This window comes from Haliaeetus leucocephalus, unplaced genomic scaffold (assembly GCF_000737465.1).
Source record: "Haliaeetus leucocephalus isolate CR32 unplaced genomic scaffold, Haliaeetus_leucocephalus-4.0 Scaffold973, whole genome shotgun sequence".
NCBI lineage: Eukaryota > Metazoa > Chordata > Aves > Accipitriformes > Accipitridae > Haliaeetus > Haliaeetus leucocephalus.
In genome coordinates, this window is record NW_010973409.1 from 2635497 (window position 1) to 2656621 (window position 21125).

General features: G+C 36.3%; 2 protein-coding genes across 9 annotated transcripts in view; one reads left to right on the forward strand and one right to left on the reverse strand.

Moving 5' to 3' along the window:
- The window catches only part of TOP2B (topoisomerase (DNA) II beta 180kDa), a 70312-nt gene extending 51361 nt beyond the window's left edge, over nucleotides 1-18951 (forward strand). For 2 of the 3 annotated variants that reach the window (XM_010584344.1, XM_010584347.1), the window contains exons 21-36: nucleotides 670-901; nucleotides 2346-2480; nucleotides 2931-3131; nucleotides 4809-5004; nucleotides 5167-5258; nucleotides 6423-6578; nucleotides 6718-6801; nucleotides 7885-8082; nucleotides 8434-8578; nucleotides 9818-9976; nucleotides 10838-11045; nucleotides 11552-11634; nucleotides 11950-12060; nucleotides 17142-17258; nucleotides 18150-18247; nucleotides 18466-18951. In XM_010584344.1, the coding sequence (XP_010582646.1) occupies nucleotides 670-901; nucleotides 2346-2480; nucleotides 2931-3131; nucleotides 4809-5004; nucleotides 5167-5258; nucleotides 6423-6578; nucleotides 6718-6801; nucleotides 7885-8082; nucleotides 8434-8578; nucleotides 9818-9976; nucleotides 10838-11045; nucleotides 11552-11634; nucleotides 11950-12060; nucleotides 17142-17258; nucleotides 18150-18247; nucleotides 18466-18627 (2377 nt within the window). In that variant the 3' untranslated portion in view covers nucleotides 18628-18951. The remainder of the gene's footprint in view (nucleotides 1-669; nucleotides 902-2345; nucleotides 2481-2930; nucleotides 3132-4808; nucleotides 5005-5166; nucleotides 5259-6422; nucleotides 6579-6717; nucleotides 6802-7884; nucleotides 8083-8433; nucleotides 8579-9817; nucleotides 9977-10837; nucleotides 11046-11551; nucleotides 11635-11949; nucleotides 12061-17141; nucleotides 17259-18149; nucleotides 18248-18465) is intronic. The other variant, XM_010584346.1, reaches the window with a different exon arrangement.
- Nucleotides 18952-19984: 1033 nt separating this feature from the next.
- RARB (retinoic acid receptor, beta) overlaps nucleotides 19985-21125 on the reverse strand; it is a 196705-nt gene continuing 195564 nt past the window's right edge. For all 6 annotated transcript variants that reach the window (XM_010584349.1, XM_010584348.1, XM_010584353.1 and 3 more), the window contains one exon: nucleotides 19985-20433. In XM_010584349.1, the coding sequence (XP_010582651.1) occupies nucleotides 20237-20433 (197 nt within the window). In that variant the 3' untranslated portion in view covers nucleotides 19985-20236. The remainder of the gene's footprint in view (nucleotides 20434-21125) is intronic.

Genomic DNA, 21125 nt, shown 5'->3' on the forward strand with positions numbered 1-21125 from the left:
GTATTTTATAAGTTATGTTGCTTCTTTCATTTCCTAATTTCAGTTTGATATTTTGCGTAGAATTCCTTGTAGTTTCTTCTGTTCCTCTAATTGTTAGCTTTTTACATAAGTATCAGGTTTTATTCACTTTCTCATATATGTTCCTTCTGTAGGAACCTAGGTTTGTGCATTTTCCGTTTTGCATTAGGTGCTGCAAACTGTATTCACCCAGGACAATGTTCTAGATGAGCAAAAGGAGTCACCAGTAAAACCTCTGTAGTAATTTTCAGGGACTGCTAGGCCTACAATTAAGTAACAAAGCTTTGCAACTATTTGCATGCTACCTTGCTTTATTGCTGGGTGACCTACTGTCACACTGAACTGTGTTCTGAATGCTTCAAAGAATATTTCGTAGATGTTAAATGTCATCAATTACTAGCATATCATGTACATGCGTTACTGTGAAGGAAACAAACATCATCTGTTATGAATGTACTCTTCCTTCGGGAAGATCTTCCTTTTCTCAGGAGGTACGTACATTGTATTTTCAGCTTCAGAATGGCAAAGACAAAGGAAGACATGAGAAAACTCTACAAGTAGATCATATCTGGACCCATGCACTGTTAAAGCATTGTGTACTTTACTTACAGGACTTCAGTTAAACAGTTTTCTTCTTTTTCTTTTCTAAAGCCCTTTAGCAAGGCTGCTTTTTCCATCAGTGGATGACAATTTGCTTAAATTCCTTTATGACGACAACCAACGTGTAGAGCCTGAATGGTATATTCCCATCATTCCTATGGTTTTAGTAAATGGAGCTGAAGGAATTGGTACCGGATGGGCCTGCAAACTTCCAAACTATGATACCAGAGAGATTGTAAACAATGTCAGACGAATGCTGGATGGCTTAGATCCCCACCCAATGGTAAAAATAATAGTATATACTGGTATTTTATATGTTTGCTAAACAAACCTTATTTTGTACTTAGAAAATGAGTTTGTATCACTCTAGAAATGCTTGATTATTGGAATATCTGAGTTGAATTGTCCCAGTAATTTTGTGTAGGAGCTTTACTTGACTGTTGGGATGAGGCTGGGGAAGTTCATCTTGGAGCAAAAACATTGCAATTTGTATTTTTCCAATTATTTCAGAGGACTCTTTCTTCAATCTGCTGACTGTAAGCCTTCACAGTTGCAAGTCTTACAGGGTAGTTATGACATGGCAATAGTGTAAAAAGTTGTACCATTCTTTCCTTTTTGAAGGTACTACCACTTATCTTCAGCCAAACTTAACATTTCCTCCATCTTGTCTGAATTGTACTCTCTTATATATCTGTAAGCATAGAAGATATTGTCACTGCTCAAGAAAATCAGCAGCTTCTGAACTGCATCTAGCTTCTGTTCCTTTATTTAAAATTTTATAAGAAGTCTTGGAAGTGGTGTATATTTGAAAAAATTTGGACAGGAAGAATACCTGGGTGAACCCAGAATATCTGTAACCAACAGATGAAATACTGATAATGTAACCTTTACAACTAATGGATATTGCTACTTTGCTGTGTTTACCAAGTTATAGAAGCAGAAACATCTTTTCTTCTCTATTTAGATCACAGTTCACTGAGTGTGCAGTATCAATTTTCATGACATAATGAATTTCCTTTTGCAAATTCTTGGGAACAATGAATACTTTTTTTTTAATTAATGCAATCCATTACCCTTCCTTTAGGACTCCTAGGCCTTCTGTGTAGTCTCACAGTCAATTGAAGCTTCACTGTGGTTGAAAGAGGCAGTTCTGCCTCCATCTAGCTCCTTTCTGTATGCTGGTATGTGTTTGTGGCTGCATGGTAAGCTGGATAAGGGAATCAATTCAGTTAAAAAAAATTCCCCACCCTGTTAGTTAATTTTTAAACTGGATGGGTTCCACTATCTTTGCCAAACAGCACAAGAATGAAAAAATGGTTAGGGGAGGTAGCACCACTTCTGTAAAGTTATTGTGAGACTGAGGTGTTAATCTACTTTCTTATCTGTGCTTGCAGTTTTCTTTAAAAAGAAAAAAAAAACAACCAAAACCAAACAACCCACAAACAAAACAACCAACCAACCCACCACCTCACTGGGTTCAGCTGCATCTTCTTAATCAGATATCTACTCTGTAGATGTTAAGACACTTGCTCCTGTCACTTGCATGTGTGTATTCTGTTTTTTCTGTAGTATTTTTCCTATGACGTAAGATTTTCACAGGCATGAAAGGCTGGTTGATGGATTAATGCAAGATAAAGTGATAGCTATATGATGTATGGGAAACAAATTTTTTTTCTGATGTTTTAGTATAAAGATTGTTACCACTTTGCTGGTTTTTGCTATTTCAGCTCCCAAACTACAAAAACTTCAAAGGAACCATTCAAGAACTTGGTCAAAACCAGTACGTAGTCAGTGGTGAAATATTTGTGGTGGACAGGAACACAGTAGAAATTACAGAGCTTCCTGTAAGGACATGGACCCAAGTAAGTAACAGTGAAATACATTTACATAAAAACCAAAAACAACGAGAAGTTCCTTACTAAATCAGTTAATCCTATATCCAGATGAACTTTTAACACAATTTCTGATGATTATACATACATGGAAGGGAACATGGTTTTATTCTTTCATATGCCTTTGTAGAAGATGGCTTTCTATTTGTGCCATCTACTGTCCATACTACAAAGAATGCCTGCTTCTCCCACTGAATTATATTTAACCCCCTTTTGAGTACAATTTTCTGTCCTCGTTAAATGCCTCTTATGTTTGTGCTAGTCTTGGCCTGCATTTTGCAGGTTATACTGGTTCTGTAAATCATAACTGGCATCAGATGTAATGCAGAAAGCTTTGAAATCTTATGTTGTTCAGTTGGTTTAAGGAATTAGGGATTTTAAGAAGTGTTTCTGGTTTTTTTGCTACCCTATTTTTAATAGGTGTACAAGGAACAGGTTCTAGAACCTATGTTGAATGGGACTGAAAAAACTCCAGCATTAATTTCTGACTACAAGGAATACCACACAGATACGACTGTGAAATTTGTTGTGAAGATGACAGAAGAAAAACTTGCACAGGCAGAAGCTGCTGGATTGCACAAAGTCTTTAAGCTTCAAACAAGTCTTACTTGTAATTCTATGGTAACTTTTTCATGTTTGGCTATCAGAATCCTTACTGTTGCTTGTTGTAAACTCAAATGTTTTTGAAGTGTACTTTGGTACTTGGTATTGAACAGTGTATTTGAAATTGTTTGAAGAGTAGAAAATTGTAGTGATGACAAATATTAAATCAATATGGATCAGCAAATCCATTTTAGTTCTGATGAATCTTTCAAACCAAATTAGACAGGATCAGGGTGGTTAGTTTCCTGTACCTGAAAATTTCCTGTGCAGCTAACCAAAAATGGTTAATGTAAAGTAGACCATAAAAATAACTTTCTGACATATTATAATTAGATTTGAGTTTTAAACTTCAGACAAGTTACACTTTTAAAATTGCACTTTATGCAGGACTATTACTCCTCTAATAGGAGTTAAATGATCCAGTGTTTCCACCAACATATATCACATTTTAGGTTGTAAGGTATAGAAAACACTATCCTTAGGCTGCTGAAGACATAACAGTGATGTAAATTACTCATATGGTTTATTCTGCTTGTAGCAAGATGGGAGTAAGAATGCGAGTAAATATACATGTCAGTCTATTATGAGAGGCATTTGAATTGTAAGATAACTTCTGCCAGAATATTTCCAAACAACCTGTCTTTAGAGACTGAAAAAAGTTTCGGGTTTTTTTTATGGCAGATACTACTTTCAGATATTATCACAAAGCAAAAATACCATTACTGTTGCTATTATTGTATCAATCAAAAGCTATGTGAAAATAGTTTAAAAATAAATTAAAGACCATAGAATTGGAGGAGGAAAAAGGCCTTGCTCAACCCATTTTGTAGATTGTGCTGGAAAAGCGAATCTACCAAATGAAGGTGATGGTATTTCTCGCATGTTCAACCAACCATATGAACTACCATGAGAATCTGTCTTCAAGTTAATGTTTAACAATTACAAAATGTTCTGCAGCTTAATCCTGCATTTTCTGCCTACTGAAATAAGTAGTAAGGGCTGCTTTCTGTGTATGTGTAGGAATTAACCTGCCTAAGTATAAGTATCTTAAAAAGTTACGCGAGCTAGTCATTGTTCACTCAACTCCCAAATAGGTATTTTAGATAGATGAATTGCCCTCCAGAGGGGTTTATTTCTTTCAGTTGAGTATAGAGGGCGCCTAGGGTGACTAGTTCACCTATAAATGTCTAAACTGGAGATGTTAGAAGTCAGGCAGGATTGATTCCACCTATGATGTAAAAATGATTTCTTACTTTGTTTGTGCTTGAACTTGAAGGATGGCAGTTTTCACAGCTGAAAAGTGGAAGATTTCACAGCTGAACTAAAAGATTATTAAAGATGCTTTTAAACTGTTATGTTAAATAGTTGTAAATCATTAGGTGCCACTTGAACTTGTGCTTTAATATTCAGATAAAATTAGTCATTCAGCTGAATTCAGGCATATTTCTCTATATAGCTGCCTTCCTGTTTGAACGTGTTACCATAAATATCATCTTAGATCTACTTGTGAATAAAAATAAAATCTATCCAGCTATGTGCTGTGTAGTTCCACAGTAAGGTTTGAGTTCGCAGTCTTCAAAATACTGCTTTTTGTATGGTGCATGTATATGTGCAATAGAAATAAACTCATACACTAAGGCTAACAAAGTTTGAGTTACGCTATCTATGTCAAGCAGTATATTATGTATTTTATAGGTGCTATTTGACCATATGGGATGTTTAAAGAAGTATGAAACTGTGCAAGACATCTTGAAGGAGTTCTTTGATTTGCGATTACATTATTATAGTTTACGCAAGGAATGGCTTGTGGGAATGTTGGGTGCAGAATCTACCAAGCTTAACAATCAAGCTCGTTTCATTTTGGAGAAGATACAAGGAAAAATTACTATAGGTGAGTAAATGTAAGTTAGAATTAGTAACAGTGGGCGGAAATCTGGAAATGATTTAAATATAATAGAATGTACTTGCATGCAAGACAAGTATCTTCATGACACTGCTTTTTTTTCTTTTTCTTTCCCTCCCCGACCCCTGGTGTTGTATGTGTGTCTTGTAGAGAACAGATCGAAAAGAGATTTGATTCAGATGTTGGTCCAGAGAGGTTATGAATCTGATCCAGTAAAAGCCTGGAAAGAAGCACAGGAAAAGGTAATAATCTGAAATCTCTGCTGGATATATTTGATGCTGTTAATATTCTAAATGATATTAATTTATTCAGATGTTTATTTTCTAGTAGTCTAAAAATTTATAGCACACAACACTTTTAAAAGATTATTCATTACTCCTATTGGCTTCCATTTTTAAAAGTACATTGAACTTGTATAAAAATATTGTCACATAATATTGGTATTGTATATGGATAATTCTTCGAAGAAAACTAGATAATACAAGTCTGAAAAATGAGAATACAGAGGATTGAATTTCTTAATGTTCCCAAATAAGAACTGGCAACTTGATTTCTGACTAGCTGATACATAAAATGCTGCATCAGTTACCCCACACAAGCTGATTTTCCCCTTATCATTTATTTGTCATACTATTGCAAAATGTAAAACTTGGCCATCAGTTTTCTGTAATGAAACATGAATATTATAAAGCTATGACTTTTGAACTTACTTTAGTAAATTTGACCTTGACCTGTATTTATTTCCGCTTTTTTAAAACCCAATAGGGTTTTTTTTATAGTTCCAAAAGAGATACATGACAAGTTTAATTTCATGCTTTACTATGGGAAGATGAAACTACTTTGAAAAGCGTCTTCAAATTTGTCAGCCACCCCTTCTCTACCATTGCCACTGCTTTCACAATTTGTTTTCATTTCTCATTTAATTTGCTTTGCTTTTTTTTACTACTGTATTTTAACTCCATGTAGTGTGTTGTATTTTATAACAAAACTATTACTGTGAGAAATTTTGATTGACTTTCAAACCACAGTTTGTACATTCAGGGCTTTGATAGCAGTTTTTATCCAAAAGACTGGGCTCATTTCCAAAGAAACAGATATACACGAATATCCAAGGGCAAAGGTCTCAACCGTGTGAGATAGCTAGGATGGTACCAGTATCTGTAGCCAATAGCATACAAGGCATATGGTTAGCATCGGGTTTGGACTTGTTTTCTTAAATCAAATTATTAAATAATCCATCTGTAGAAGGTCACAAGAACATGACCTTTTGGAAAGGTCCAGAAAAACGTTAAGGTTACTGAATCTATGAGGGCATACCTTACTACTCTATGATGGTGCTTTGGAGCAGCGTTACAGTTCATGCATAGAGCTAAGATTATTAATACTTGTAATTGTGAATGCTTCAGGCAGCAGAAGAGGAGGACCCACAGAACCCGAATGATGATGCTTCCTCTGCTTCTGGCTCAACTTCTGGCCCTGACTTTAACTATATCTTAAACATGTCTCTGTGGTCACTCACGAAAGAGAAAGTAGAAGAGTTAATTAAGCAGAGAGATTCAAAGGTTGGTACCCCATGGAAGACTTGTTCTGAAATGATATAGTAATTACTGATGTGTCTAATTGTGAATGTTCAGTTTCAATAGTATTTACTTTAGTTGTAACTTAGTAACTTATGTTCTACATACTACTTTCATATTTTAGGAGAGAGAACTAAATGACCTTAAAAGGAAATCTTCTTCAGATCTCTGGAAAGAAGATTTAGCAGCCTTTGTCGAAGAGCTTGAAGTATGTTTTATTTTACATATCTTTCTGAAAATATTACATTTAAATTAATTTAATTAAAAGCATTAATCAATTACAAGTATTAAAATTTAAGCAAAAAATAACAATAAAATACTGCATTTTGGATTAAAAGCAGATAGACCTCCAAATATAATGATAAGTGGGAAATCAATATTGGGTATTTGTGTTCTTAGTTGTGTTCCTCAAGCATTGTCTCTCGCTTCTATACAATTTAATGTTTTTTCCAAGTCAGTGATGATAAAAGAAAAATTACCAGGAAAAAACTTGTTTTCAAGTGATAGAAAAAACTGGGAGTAGTAACTGGTAATAGTAATAATTATAGCAATTCTACATGATCTAATTGGTTGTGAGGCAATAAGTATTGTCAAATGCAAAGCTGCATGTGTAGGAACGAAGTGTGAAGACCATAAGTACTATATGAGGGGCCCTTTCTTTGCCTTATCAGTAACTCTGGAAAAAGGTGAAGTCCTATTGGTGGATAACTTGCTGAGCCTCAGCTTTTAATACTGCCTGAAAAGGGCTGATGTAATCTTTTGAAGTGACACAGGATGACACAAATAAGATGTTTGTTTTATTTCTGCGTGTATTTGTGGTACAGCTGCAATTGGAAGTGTTCTGTTCAGAAGTCTGTACTTCAGCTATATGTTCGTACTGTGAAAAAAGCTGATTAAAGGACTCGAAAATGTGCCTTAAAAATGACTCTAGAAACTAGCTGCTTAAATTAAACACTGAAATACTGAAGAGATACATCAGTACCCAGCCACATATATGAGAAAGGGAAAATTGATAAAAGAAAGATTTTCAGTCTAGCAGTGTCCAAAAGTTTGTATTTATTTAATCTTGAATAAAAGTGTAGTTTTTAACTGTACAGGATAATGAAGAATTTACCAAGATTAAGTGGTTGGTTTTCCATTACTGGAAAGTGTGTTACAATTCAAGTGAAAATTAAGGGAAGTCTTATGCTCCATGTTAAAGAGAGATGAATCTTAAATAATCACCATATTCTACTTTGTCCTCATTAAAAAAGAATGTGTTTCTCCCACCCCACCCCTCCTTGTTCATTAGAAAGTAGAAGCCCAGGAAAGAGAAGATGTTTTGGCTGGCATGGTTGGCAAACCAATAAAAGGCAAAGTTGGTAAACCCAAGATGAAGAAACTTCAGTTGGAAGAGACCATGCCATCACCATTTGGCAGAAGAATAGTTCCACAGATTACATCTGCCATGAAAGCTGATGCCAGTAGGAAATTGCTGAAAAAGAAAAAGGTAAATCAAAACTATTGTTGTAGTTAGATTATTTATTATTTAACTGCTACATTTCTCTACTCTGGTAGCATAAATCCAAACCACTAGACCTCATTAATGCTGTGTTTATACTGTTTTGCTGACCTAATGCATGAAGAAGTTAATACTGGATTTCTTTTACATTTGCAAGCCTCTTGTGACTACTTACTGTTCAGGTGGTTTTACTGAGATTTCTTCTTTCCAAGACTGTTCAACGAATGTCAGTATACTAGTCTACTTTCATTTATTATCTTCCACAGAACTATTCCAGTTCTATCTTGAAATATAAAGGTGTAATTTACTTTATTTTGCCCAACTTTTTTATATTTTTAGGGTGAAACTGATTCTCTAGCAATAAAAATGGAATTTGATGAAGAATTTGGTGGTGTGCCAGCTGAGGGTGGTGGGGATGACTCAATGAATACATCAGCCACAGCAACTAAAACCCCTAAACCTAAGAGAGAGAAGAAGGAACCTGGTAAGATCCTTACACAGTCATAGTTAACCTTAATTGTGTATACTAATTGGGCATTAAATATATTTTTAACACATAGTGAGAAGGGAAATATACCACAATAATCACTGTTTCATCTGGTTTTCTTCCCTGAAGAGATGTGTGGAAACACTTGAAAGTACTCTGCTGAAATTTCTGTTAATGTAAGCTGCTTTTCTGGGGGTGGTGGATCTTACATTTTCTACCTTTGATTTTTTTGGGGGGGTGTCTAAATCTTTGAATTTGTGAGTAGAAAAACAGATTATTTTTACGTAATTAGACTAATTCTGTGCAAACTGAAATTTCTAGTTTGCATGCTCTCTGTCGAAGGACATGGCACTCACCTTCAGTCTGAGTAACGGTATAGATTGTAAAACTTGATTAAATATATTTTCCTATTGACATATTCAGTCATTCTGACTTTTTAAAAGTTATGCATGTTATGACTTGGTAGACTAATCAATGTCTATATTAACTTTCCTTTTTCCTCTGTTAGTAGAGATTTATTATTAGTTTGAGAAATACTTAGTAATGGGGAGGGGGGGCAGTAGCAAAAAAGAAAGCTAAAGACAAAGGAGAAGTGTTAAGTATGAGGTTTTAGAAGAAAAAAAAATAAAAAATGGTTACGCAAATACTTCTTCTGAGATAAGATCTGGTTTTAATTATTCAGGGGATTATCCAACCTTAAGAGATTAACTGAGTACAGTTATGACTGAGTTGTCTACATGCAGCTCAAATCTACCCTAGCCGGTGTTCAGCCAGAGCCAATTAGCCCAGCTTGACCTGAGCTTGCCCTGCAATTGACTGACCGCATTGTTACCCCCTGATAGGGTATTCTCTGCTTCCCACGTTAATTGAATTTCTCCAATAGCTGTTCCTGATCATGTTCCCTGCATGATGGAAAACTGCTTGTTCTTTTCCTGGAAAACCCCCGCAACCTTTAAAAAATAGAAGTTTGACTGCAGAGGAGCTAAAACTTCAAATTAGAGGCTTTTATGTTTTTCAGTTATAAACCAAATTTGTTTGGGAGCAGCAGGTCAGGTTCTGTGCAAAATCATTTCATCATGTTAAATTTTTCTTCAGGAAGGAGAAGAAAATTTACAACATTTAAAGGAGAACTTTTTAAGACAAAAAAATCTATGCTAAATTTATGCATCATAAACGATCAGAAAATATGAAAATATTTTTTGCCCTGACTGTAGTAAATGCTTTAACTTGTGGCAGGTACTAGGGTAAGAAGAACACCATCATCTACAAAATCCAGTGCAAAAAAAGTCAAGAAACGAAACCCGTGGTCAGATGATGAATCTAAGTCTGAAAGTGATTTAGAAGAGAATGAGCCTGTGATTATTCCAAGAGACTCACTGCTTAGGAGAGCTGCAGGTACCCAAGCTTTTGTGAATTGTGCATTGTGACTGAAAGTTTCAACTGCAAACCTACATTTTCCTTTGACCATAGCCTTTCTTTAGGACTTTATCTCCTACAGATAGCTTGCATTACATTTTCTTCACTGTGTGGTTAGTGAAAAAACTCTTTAATGTCAAGACCAGGAACTTAAGAGTTAATAGGAAAGATTTTGTAACTTGGTCCAGAAATCTTTTCCCGTATTCTAAACACTAGAATAGAAATTACTCACAAAACTAGTGAATTATACAAGAAATAGACAAGATAATACCGTTACAAATTAAGAAATTACTCTAATGCAATTATACTGTCCAAAAAGGCCCAAAAGCCCAAACAGCTAGTAAAAATTTATCAAAAAAATTCTGAACAGTCCATGAAAAGCAAAAATATCAGAGACTGAAAGCTTGGAAAATATATAAATATTTGATAGTTTAAGAAAAACACAGATTTTTTTTTTTTTTTTTTTCCTGGAAAATTGTTGATCAATTTTTCAAGCACTTGTTTAGGAAGAATGTTCAAATGATAGATTCAAGAAAACTTCAGTTGTAAGTGAAGGATTCTCATTCCTCATACATACTTACACAGTGATGTCTCCATAATGCCATTAGCTGAAGGTATGAGCAAGCCACAAGTGGTGTTAGATGTTTGGTAACACTTTAAATTATGTCCCTTTATTCTTCTAGGCTCAAACAAGTTTCTTTTCCCCCAGTCTTTTGTCTTGTATACTCTGAGGCAGGGATTCTTTAGTGACTTACACTTCGATTTATTTATGTATTAACATAAACAACTATTTTGAAATGTGTATATGTGTGATTTTTTTCTTTTTTTTTTTTTTTTTAGCTGAGAGGCCCAAGTATACTTTTGACTTCTCAGAAGAAGAGGATGATGCCGATGATGATGATGATACCAACAATAATAATGATTTGGATGAGCTCAAAGTAAAAGCCTCTCCAGTTACAAATGACAGAGAGGATGAGTTTGTTCCCTCAGACAGTTTAGAAAAAGATGAATATGACTTCTCCCCAGCCAAATCAAAGCCATCTCCAGAGTAAGTACTGTAACTCAGCAGTATTTCTTCACTAATATTTTTTTTGAATGCAGAAATCTGAACAAAACTGAGAAATATCAACCTGTTATTATTCTACATGTACCATGTAAAATAAAATTCATGCATTTTGTGGGGGAATTAAAGCATATGTTATCTCAGCCTTGCAATTGACTGATGCAGAGGTAAACTTGACTTACCAAATTATGGTACACTGTAAGCAATATCATCTGTTAAACTGCATTTTGTAAGATTCTCCATTTTCCATCTTGTGCCAGTCTGGTATACAGAACTGTTGAAAAAAATGTAGTTCTGTTAATTTTAAATGCCTGAAGTTCATGACTGAACGGAGATTTTAGGGGTTTGACTGCTGCAAGCATATACAAAAATGCTATGAATGCTATAAATGTGCTAAACCAGGAATTTAATCTCATATGGATATCATAATGTCTACATACTTCAGTGTGTAGTTAATGCAACTCATATAATTTCTTTTTCCTGTTTGCAAGTAGAAAAATGTCTCAAGACAAGAAAAATCAAGATTTTGGGAACATCTTCTCTTTTCCATCTTACTCTCAGAAGACAGATGATGGTAAGCTTGTTTTCACTTATCTATTTAATCTTATAGCACCTGTTATGGAATATATTAGGGAGTTTGTTGTATACACAAACTTCACACAGTAGTTACAGAAGAAGGATGTCCAGGTTTATAAAGGGGAAAGGGGAAGGAGGCTCTGATCCTTAGAGGAACAAAGCTTGTATCATGGATAAGAAAGTCACAGTACATCCATAGCCTAGCTGTAGTATCAGAAGCACTTTTCTGAGATTAATTTTAACTGTAATTAACATTGATGATTTGAAATATGCAGTGAACGAATCTTATTCTAAACATACTCTGTGATTGTAGATACACCAAAATTGGACAGCGATGAAGAGGATTCTGCTCCTGTTTTCTCATCATCTTTTGCCCCAAAACAAACAGAGAAAATTTCAAGTAAAACAGTAGCTGCTAAAAAGGGTATGTATAGGATTGTCCTGTAAGCCAATCCATTTACTTAAAACTCCTCTCCTCCACCTTTGTGTTGTGTCTTCACATCTTCAAAGTGGGAACTGCACTTGTTTGTTTGGAACTCGGTGAAATTCAGCATTGGTTGTGAACTTCTTCCAGCTCCTTAATGACATTAATTTCTTTTTTTTCCATTGGCTACTTTAGTGTCAAAACTTAATACTTTCCACATATGGAGTTGGTGTTCAGCATTTGGTTAGTTTAACTAATGGGAGGTTTTTACCCTCAGGGAGTAAGTACAATAAGGTGACCTTGGGGTTGAAGATAGTCTTCTATAATGGATCTAACTTGCTCTCATTCGTTTTAAAGTAAGTGCAAGGGAGGAATCCCCAAGAAATATTTATGTCCTGAGTAGGTATTGTGGTTTAACACCAGCTGGCAATGAAGCACCACATGGGTGCTCACCCACCCCCTCCTGGCGGGATAGGGGAGAGAATTGGAAGAGTAAAAGTGAGAACACTCATGAGTTGAGATAAAGACAGTTTATAATAGGTAAAGCAAAAGCTGCGTGTGCAAGCAAAGCGAAACAAGGAATTCATTCACCACTTCCCATCAGCAGGCAGGTTTTCAGCCATCTCCAGGAAAGCAGGGCTCCATCACACCTAACGGTTACTTGGGAAGACAAATGCCATTGCTCCAAACGTCCCCCCTTTCCTCCTTCTTCCCCCAACTTTATATGCTGAGCATGATGTTGTATGGTCCGGAATATCCCTGTGGTCAGTTGGGGTCAGCTGTCCTGGCTGTGTCCCCTCCCAACTTCTTGTGCCCCCCCAGCCTGCTCAGCGGTGGGGTGGGGTGAGGAGCAGAAAAGGCCTTCTTGGCTCTGTGTAAGCCCTGCTCAGCAGTAATGAAAACATCCCTGTGTTATCAACACTGTTTTCAGCACAAATCCAAAATGTAGCCCCATACTAGCTACTGTGAAGAAAATTAACTCTATCCCAGCCAAAACCAGCACAGTAGGCTATTGCAGTAAGTTCTACCTGGCACAGGTGTTTTTCTTGAAATGGAGAATGAAAGGATCTTCTCAAACTTCAGAGGTATAAATTATTTTAATTATTAGTCAGGCTTTTAGAACTGGCACCTTGCAGGATCTTACATTGCAGAATTAAGGACAATTCCAAGAAAAGCATGTTTATTATTTGGGTTTGTTTCTGTGGTTGTGCTTGGGTATTTGTAGGAATAAGGTTTTTTTTCTCTGTTAGATTATGCTAGACACTTCCCATAATTAATGGCAAAACTAATGTTTTTTCTTACCTAATAGTAGTTTAAATAGTTTATAAAATATAGTTCTTAGCACATGATAGACTGGGGATTTTGTTGCTTTCAGATCTTTGTCTTTCTTCCTGTACATCTTTCAGATAATTTCCTTTTTTCTTGCTGCTCATTTTTCTGTCCTCCAAAAGCATTTTTTTTTTCCTGTGATACTGTGGCCTTTGTTTTTTAAAACTTCTTTTGACCAACTTGCAGCTGAACTTAATGTATTAATTCTTCCCCAGAAAGATATCTTGAGGAAATCTGGAAGAAAGCAGCCAGTTACATTAGTTAACTTACTCTTTTAAAAATAAGGAAAAAAATATCTTGTGTAATATATTAGGTACCAGTGAATTGCAGCATCTTTTTATCCTCTCCTCCATTGCTTCCCTATTTCTAATCTCTTTCTTGCTGCATTGTCTAATCTAATATGTAAACTGTTTGAATTAGCAAATGTCTAAATGCTTCTCAAACACTTTCAGCTAGTAAAGTTCTGTAATACAATAAATGAAAATTGTTTACAGAAATAGCTGATCTCTAATAGAACAGTCTTTTATGTTAAACTTCTGTACTGCAGTAAATACAAGAGAGAACTGTGTATGCAGTAGCTAGGCATGGATGCAATTTAACACTCAATCTCTTTCTCCCTCTCTGTTTTTTGAAGGACTGGATGTGATGAGTTGTCATTAACCTCACTTGAAATCTTAAAATACAGCTGTGATCTGTTTTTGAGTTTCTAATTAACCTTTACACTCACAAAACAGGTATAAACAGGCTTTCTTTCAAGCAAAAGTTAAATTTTTGCCTTCAGAGTAGCCTTGGGGACACAGTCTCCCTCTCAGTGCTTGACAGTGTGACAGGTTGCTTTCACCAGTTTTCATCTCTTCTCCTTTGCCCAGATTAGACATGACCACAGTTTCATGATCACGGTTTGACAGTGCAGTGACAACCTAGCATGCTTAGTTCATTGCTCATCTGGTATCCTTTTAGTAGTCTCCTTGATTCTAAGTCTATCTTCATACCCTGTATCAGCAGCCCCTTCAAAACCCATTTTCTGGTGTAATGTTCCATCCACTCACTCTCACACTGGGAATGCCTGTTGTGTGGCTGAAACAATTGTTCCAGAGTTGTTTGATTTTCTGCGACTTCAGAGCTTGGATTTGTAAGGATGGAAAGCTGAAACTGAAGAACCATTTGCTGTGCCTTGCTATCTGTACAGCACCACTCCCTTCTCAATGAGAAGAAATAAAGGAATAGGTATGAGTTCATTCAGCTTCTTTTCAGACTTCGATCAATTTGAGATGGAATTTCTTGACCTCTGGTGTTCGCTACAGAGGATCAAGAGACTGCTGAGCTTGCTTTCCATGCACTGTTCGAGAGGTCTGTAGTTGTAGTGCTTTAAGCCTAAGGGAAATCTTGAAAAGCAGTCTTACTCTTTGATTATAAGCAGCTGCTCACCTTGAACAGCCCAGCTATTGAGATTCTAGCAGAGAGATGTACCCTTTGCGTCAGCTGTAGGACTGATAATATTCCTGGACTTTCTACCAAAAACTTGGGCTTCTTGAGAGCCTGTGTACACTGACCCCACTGCAGACTTCTGTTTCATGTCATGATACCCAGCGGAGAGCTTGGCTGAGCTGACTGTGTTCTAGTTGCTGTCAGAGATCCTTCCTACTTGTGCAGGCATTAGGTATATAATCTAAGGCAGCAGTTCAAAATCCTACTAGAGTTAGCACAGAGGGACATGCATGTTCTGGAAGCCATGGACACTATTACTTCAGCCACCAGATAACGATTAGGAGGTTTGCCATCCTTCATACTTGGTGTTCTGCAGGCAGACTTCACAGGAGTTGACCAGTGATGACAGGCTCTGTTTCAAGGGAAGAACAAGTCTAGTGTTTGTGGCAGTGTGTCATACCTCTCTTTCATTACCCAGTTATTTCCTTCTCCCCAATTCCTTGTTTGTTAGTGATAGGTCTGCCCCTTTTTTAACATCAGTTAACAAACTCGAGGACTCGAGGCCAGCTGAAGAGTTACATCACATGGTGTATGTGCTGGGTAGTACTTTTAATGGAGTATACTTGGCTTCTGTCTGATGATACACAAATTTCACATTAACAGCACGAGAAACTGTGCAAGGCACAATTACCTGGCCAGAACATACACAATCCTGTAGGAGGATGTCTAAATCTCAGCTCCTGATGTTAAATGTCACCTAGACCTAAAATGGATCCCTTCTACTAAGTTTCTCCTGGTCACAATTTCTGCTTGGCATCTTCAAGTTGATGAAACTTCTGAATCTTTCCCTTCCTTGGCCCCTAGTCTGTTTCTTATGCTAGTAAGCTTTTTCCTGTCTGCAGGACTTTGTTGCCTTATGGGACCTAAAATCATGTACCTTAGGTAACACTGTCCCCTCCTTTACTGATAATGAGCTGCTTACTTTTGGTGATGCTTCTAGAAAGTATTCTTTCTGCGTTCAGTTGCTGCGTACTTTTTCCAAGCTGACTGGTAGGTCTTTGTGGCTTTGTGACTGAGTTTTACTTCACGCTAATACAGCCGAGATACCTAGAGAGACCTGTTTTAAGTAAGTTGCTTTCAAATATAGTTCCTGACTTCCATCCCAAGCATTGTTGCTTCCCTCCCCAAGTCTCATCTGAAATGCTGCCATAGCCAACACCATTTCCCCCCCCCCCCCACCCCATCCGTGATGCCAAAGGTGGCTTTATTTTTTTTTATATTGTCAGGACCTGATACTTGGACTACCCAGTAGATATTATCACAAAAAGCTGGAAAGACATAACCGTCTTTGTGCAGTGACTCTTCAGTGGGTAGCAGTTGAAGGCATCATAGCCAAAAAGTTTGTGGGGACACTCTTGTTGTCTGAATGCATTTCTCTAGTGATACCATAAATGAAAGCTTGAGTTCTCACAAACATCCATATTCCTGGTATTTGGAGTGTTTTTTATATGTGTCCCATCACCTTTGAGGTATTCATGGCTGATTGATAGTGGGTAGGTCAGTAGCATATCTGAGGTTTCTGCAAAAGACCAACTTGTCTGTAAGCACATAGAACGCATTATCTGATCATCTTAATCAAGGGTCTTTTCCAACTTAAGTGATTCTGTGATTCTATCACTAGTCACCCATTGTGTGAACATACCAATGATTGTCTCTTAAAGATAGCAAGACTAGTTGCATAGCACTAATTGAAATTCTGTAAGAAATGCGCAGATAGATATGTCCCTTTCCTGTCCTTTCTGCTTTTTCTGAAGTTCCTTTTCACTGAGATAGATTGACAGAAAACAATGTCACAGAGTAAGTAAGTCAGATGCACTGTCTCTCCAACTCCTGCAGTAATTGTGAGGAAGGTTGTCCTGCAGTTGTACCACTGTGAAGGCAAAAATGTCACAAGCAGCAAGCTGTATCTGTAATCACTGTAATGTATCCAAACGTGTTTAAAAAAGTATCCAACCTGGAGAACTTCTGTTGCTGCTTTAGTTACTGGTAACCTGTTTTGTGCTCAAAAAGATGAAAAAGTATTTAATCAAAAACACTGGAACTTCCTGAATGCACTGATACATCTCAAAGTATGACAAAGGAAACCCCCTGTTTATTCCATGCAGTTTTAGCATAGAAAATGAAGTGTGTTTTCCCCAAGTGCAGAAACCGCTCATCTTGTTTTAATATCTGCCATTTACGCTGTAATTGAAGTATCTAATATAATTTAATACTGCTAACCGATATGTGAATTTAACATATTTAGTATCTCTAACTTCTAACAGCAAAACTAGATGTGCCCCCTAAACCTAAAAGAGCTCCCAAGGCCAAGAAGGTGGAAACTGTAAACTCTGACTCAGATTCAGAATTCGGCATTCCAAAGAAGACTGCAGCACCCAAAGGTAAGAGTTTTGGTGCTGTGCTGCTCAACACTCACATCTGTGTTCTCTGTAACACAGGTTCACAGTCACTTTTATAAAGAAGCAGAACTAGTGTCTCTAAAACTAGCACCACATTGATTTATTAGTAAATTAATTGCTAGTAGATTATTCGGCCATGAGCCTCTTCTGTGACAAATACAGTGTACTGACTTTTCTTGACAAACAAGGTGTGAACTTATCATCTATCTGACCTTCACTGCTGGGAATGTATTTAACAAACAGCTCCAACCCCCTTCTTTTTTTGTTCATCATCAGTTTTACTGGATACTGCTTTTTTTTTTTTTTGATCTCAGCTTTTTACAAGACAGTAAAATTCTGGTAGTAATTCTAGTAAGTAGTCATTTCAGGCTTTTTAAACCAATTCTTTGGTATGCTAGTTCTCAGTTGTCAGAGTACTTGCAACACAGCGCACCAAGCAGTGTAACCAGAGGAGTCTGTAAAGGATGTGCCAGTGTTGATAGTTGAGGTTAACAGTAAGTTTACTAAATAGTAAACATGAATTAATGCTGTGTAATCAGTACAGAAGGTGACTGAGGACTTGTAGTACTTCAGAAGTGTAGAAGTCATTGATCGAATGAAGTTTATCCCTGTCTTGAACTGACAGTTTGAATTGCTAGGGTGAATGGTAACTTTGGAAGAAGCATAAAAGATTTAAAACTGAGAAAATAAAATATATTGTATTTTACTGCTGTTATGAAGAAGCTCGAGTTGTAAACTAAATTTGAACTTTAACATGTAGACATACTAAGGTAATTTCACTAGGTTTTTTTGTTGTTGTTTGCTGAAGTGTGGAGTTTTATTAAAAAAAAAAAAAAAAAAGAAAACAAAGTTAAATCTTATTCTCTCACCTAGGAAAAGGTAGAGGGGCAAAGAAAAGGAAAGCATCCAGTTCAGAAAATGAAGGTGAATATAACCCTGGGAAGAAAACACCTAAATCAACACCAAGCAAGGTCAGTTCCATCTATGCTCTTTTCTCCTTGTAAAAAGAACCTAATGGATTACTTTGCATAAAAGGTACATGTTCTTATTATAGTTTGCTAATAGATAAAGGAGGTTTAGGTGTGTTTAGAAATTAGATGTTATGTTAGAGAAGGTTTTCTTCAATTCTGAATATTAAAAGGGAAAATGTACACAGCATCACAACTGATTTGTTGTTTCTTTTCTAAAGAAATCCAAGAAGGCTGCTTTTGACCAGGATTCTGATGTGGAAATCTTTCAGTCAGGCTTCGCCTCCGAAACTGCCCCAAAGCCACGGACAGGCCGGGCTAGAAAAGAAGTTAAATATTTTGCAGAGTCTGATGAAGATGATGATTTTGATATGTTTAATTAAGTGCCCAAAGAGCACACAAATGTTTTCCAACAACTATCTTGTGTTGTCCTTTTGTCCCTTCTGTCGCAAACTTTTGTACATTTGACTTATTTTATGTGATAATGTAATTGATGGTTTTTATTATTGTGTGTAGGCATTTTAACATTTTGTTCTTACACCTACAGTTTTATGCTCTTTTTTACTCATTGAAATGTCATGTATTTGTCTGACTGGCTTGTAGAGATGTTCTAGACAGCTGTGCTAAAGCACATTTTAATTGTCATGGTTGCAAACAGCAAACCTGCTTTTTGAAATGGAGTTTAAACATTAAAAAATGGAAAACTACTCTGTGTGTGTAAAATTTGGGCTGGAGGGACTACTTCTACACACTTGGGTGTTTTTTTTTTTTAAAATAAATATATTTTATTCTTTGCCAGGAGACTCCATGGAAAAAGGTAAACAGTATATGAACATAGAAAGCATTGTTAAACAATCTCAATGTACAAACAGAGCCAGTGAAAGTACATCACAGACTTGCTAGAATATATAAAAAAAAAAATCCACTAGTGCTTTAAATGAAACCTAAGAAACTGACACTTTAAATCTGTTAACCATTCTACCACAGTTTTCACTCTGCTTCATGGTGATTTAACAAGGCCAAGAAGGCAGATTCTCTCCTTGTGTTTCTGGAAGTCCTAGCTGTACTTCCCTAGCACCTGGAAGGCTGGATAACCCAGCTAATTCCTGGCAGTCGATTCTTAAGGAAATACCCTAGACTTGCCAATTCAAAAGCTGTAGATGAGTCTGCTGGTTATCATCCCACAAAGTTTCCCTAATGGCTTGTGAACAGGTAAACAAAAACATGGTAACACTAAAAAGTGTTTCTGCCTTGGAGGCTATCACTACTGTAGAAATGTAGTAGTTAATCGTGTAGCTAGGTCACCAGCCAGGTAAGAAACCACTTCTTTAAATTTTAAAGTGACATTAACAGTGGAACAAATGACATCTGAATAACTGATCTGGCAGTTAATGCTGATACTGATGTCTCTTCTGCTAGTGCAGTGAATTTTTGTATACTTTTTACAAGGAAGGAGATGCAAACCAAGGGCATCAAAGACAAGTTTTCATATTAAACTAAATCAGACAGTCCTTTAAACTTCCTTTTCTGGATGTGTACAGTAGTCCATTTCATATGGTTGGTGTCTTGATCATTTCAGGTATGAGACAAAAGGAAAGCACCAAACATCCAGTATGGAAAATACAGCCATACATTTGTATGTACAAAGTCATCAGAAATGCAACCAGAATTTAAAGTTTGAGATCTGTCTTGTCACCATGCAGTCTTGAATGTTCAGAGGAGAAAACAGAAGCTTAACTATTTTTTTGCATGAAATGGCTGATTTAGAGTTTCAAAAGTTTGCATTTTCTAGTTTTAAGAGTTTAAACAGCAAGGAGTATATATCGATACATATGAAAATTTCTTGGTCCTTGTTGAGTTTTTATCTATATATATATACACATATATAGATATATATTAAGTCCAGAAACTAAGCAGCAGTAAAAATGTTTTTCTTGCTTTTCATCCCTGTACATAAGGTATTAGGAATGTCTGAAGTAGCTGGAAAATGTCTTATTGCACCATGGGGGATTGACTGACACTGCTGTTATCCACTGAACTAGGTGAGATACTAGGACTGTGTTCTGCAGTATTGCCGTTTGAGGTTGGTGTCAGTGGTTCGTGTCCTTCAGAGTTCTCCAACATTTCCTGAATAAGTGGGGGCATGGATCCAGGAATTTCCATTTTCAATGTAATGACACGTTCTGCACCTTTAAAAAGAAAACAAAAAGTCCTTTCCATTAGTATGATTCGTACAGTTTCCTTTTTGTTAACATCGTCAGCAGAAATTTCAAGGTACGTTATTTTAATGGCTTTGGCGTCTCCTCCTATACTTCTTGCGTACAAAATCATATAAGTGAATGACTTCATTCATTACAAGAAAAAGGAGTTACATGAATAATCCTTAAATTAATTTTAAATTATGACATAGCAACTCATTATTACAATACAGGTAAATTGGATGAACTGCTTCTTTTCATAGAAGGAACCAGAATGCCATTAAATTATACTGAAAAATTAAATTAAACTGTGATCATGTAGATGTTTATAAATTGGAATATACTTTACAGTTTTTAATCTGTACTGGATCTGCAAAGACTATAGAATGACAACGATTCTGGCTGATTTGTGTTAAATAGGTGAGGCGAATCCTGTGAGAGAACTGCAGCGATGTAAGTCAGAACATTTCTTTCCCATACAGAAAACTCTGAAACAAGAATCCAAATTTAACAAACTGTTGTTTTATAAAAGAATGAATTCAGGCAAAGGATACTTTTTTTGTGAAGCTGCCTTCTGCAGTTTTCAGGCATCTTCTCTTGTGCTAATTAACCACAAAAGTACACAGAAACACTACTACTGTTTACATCTGACTGACTGACTTAACTGAAGCTAACTGTTCAGT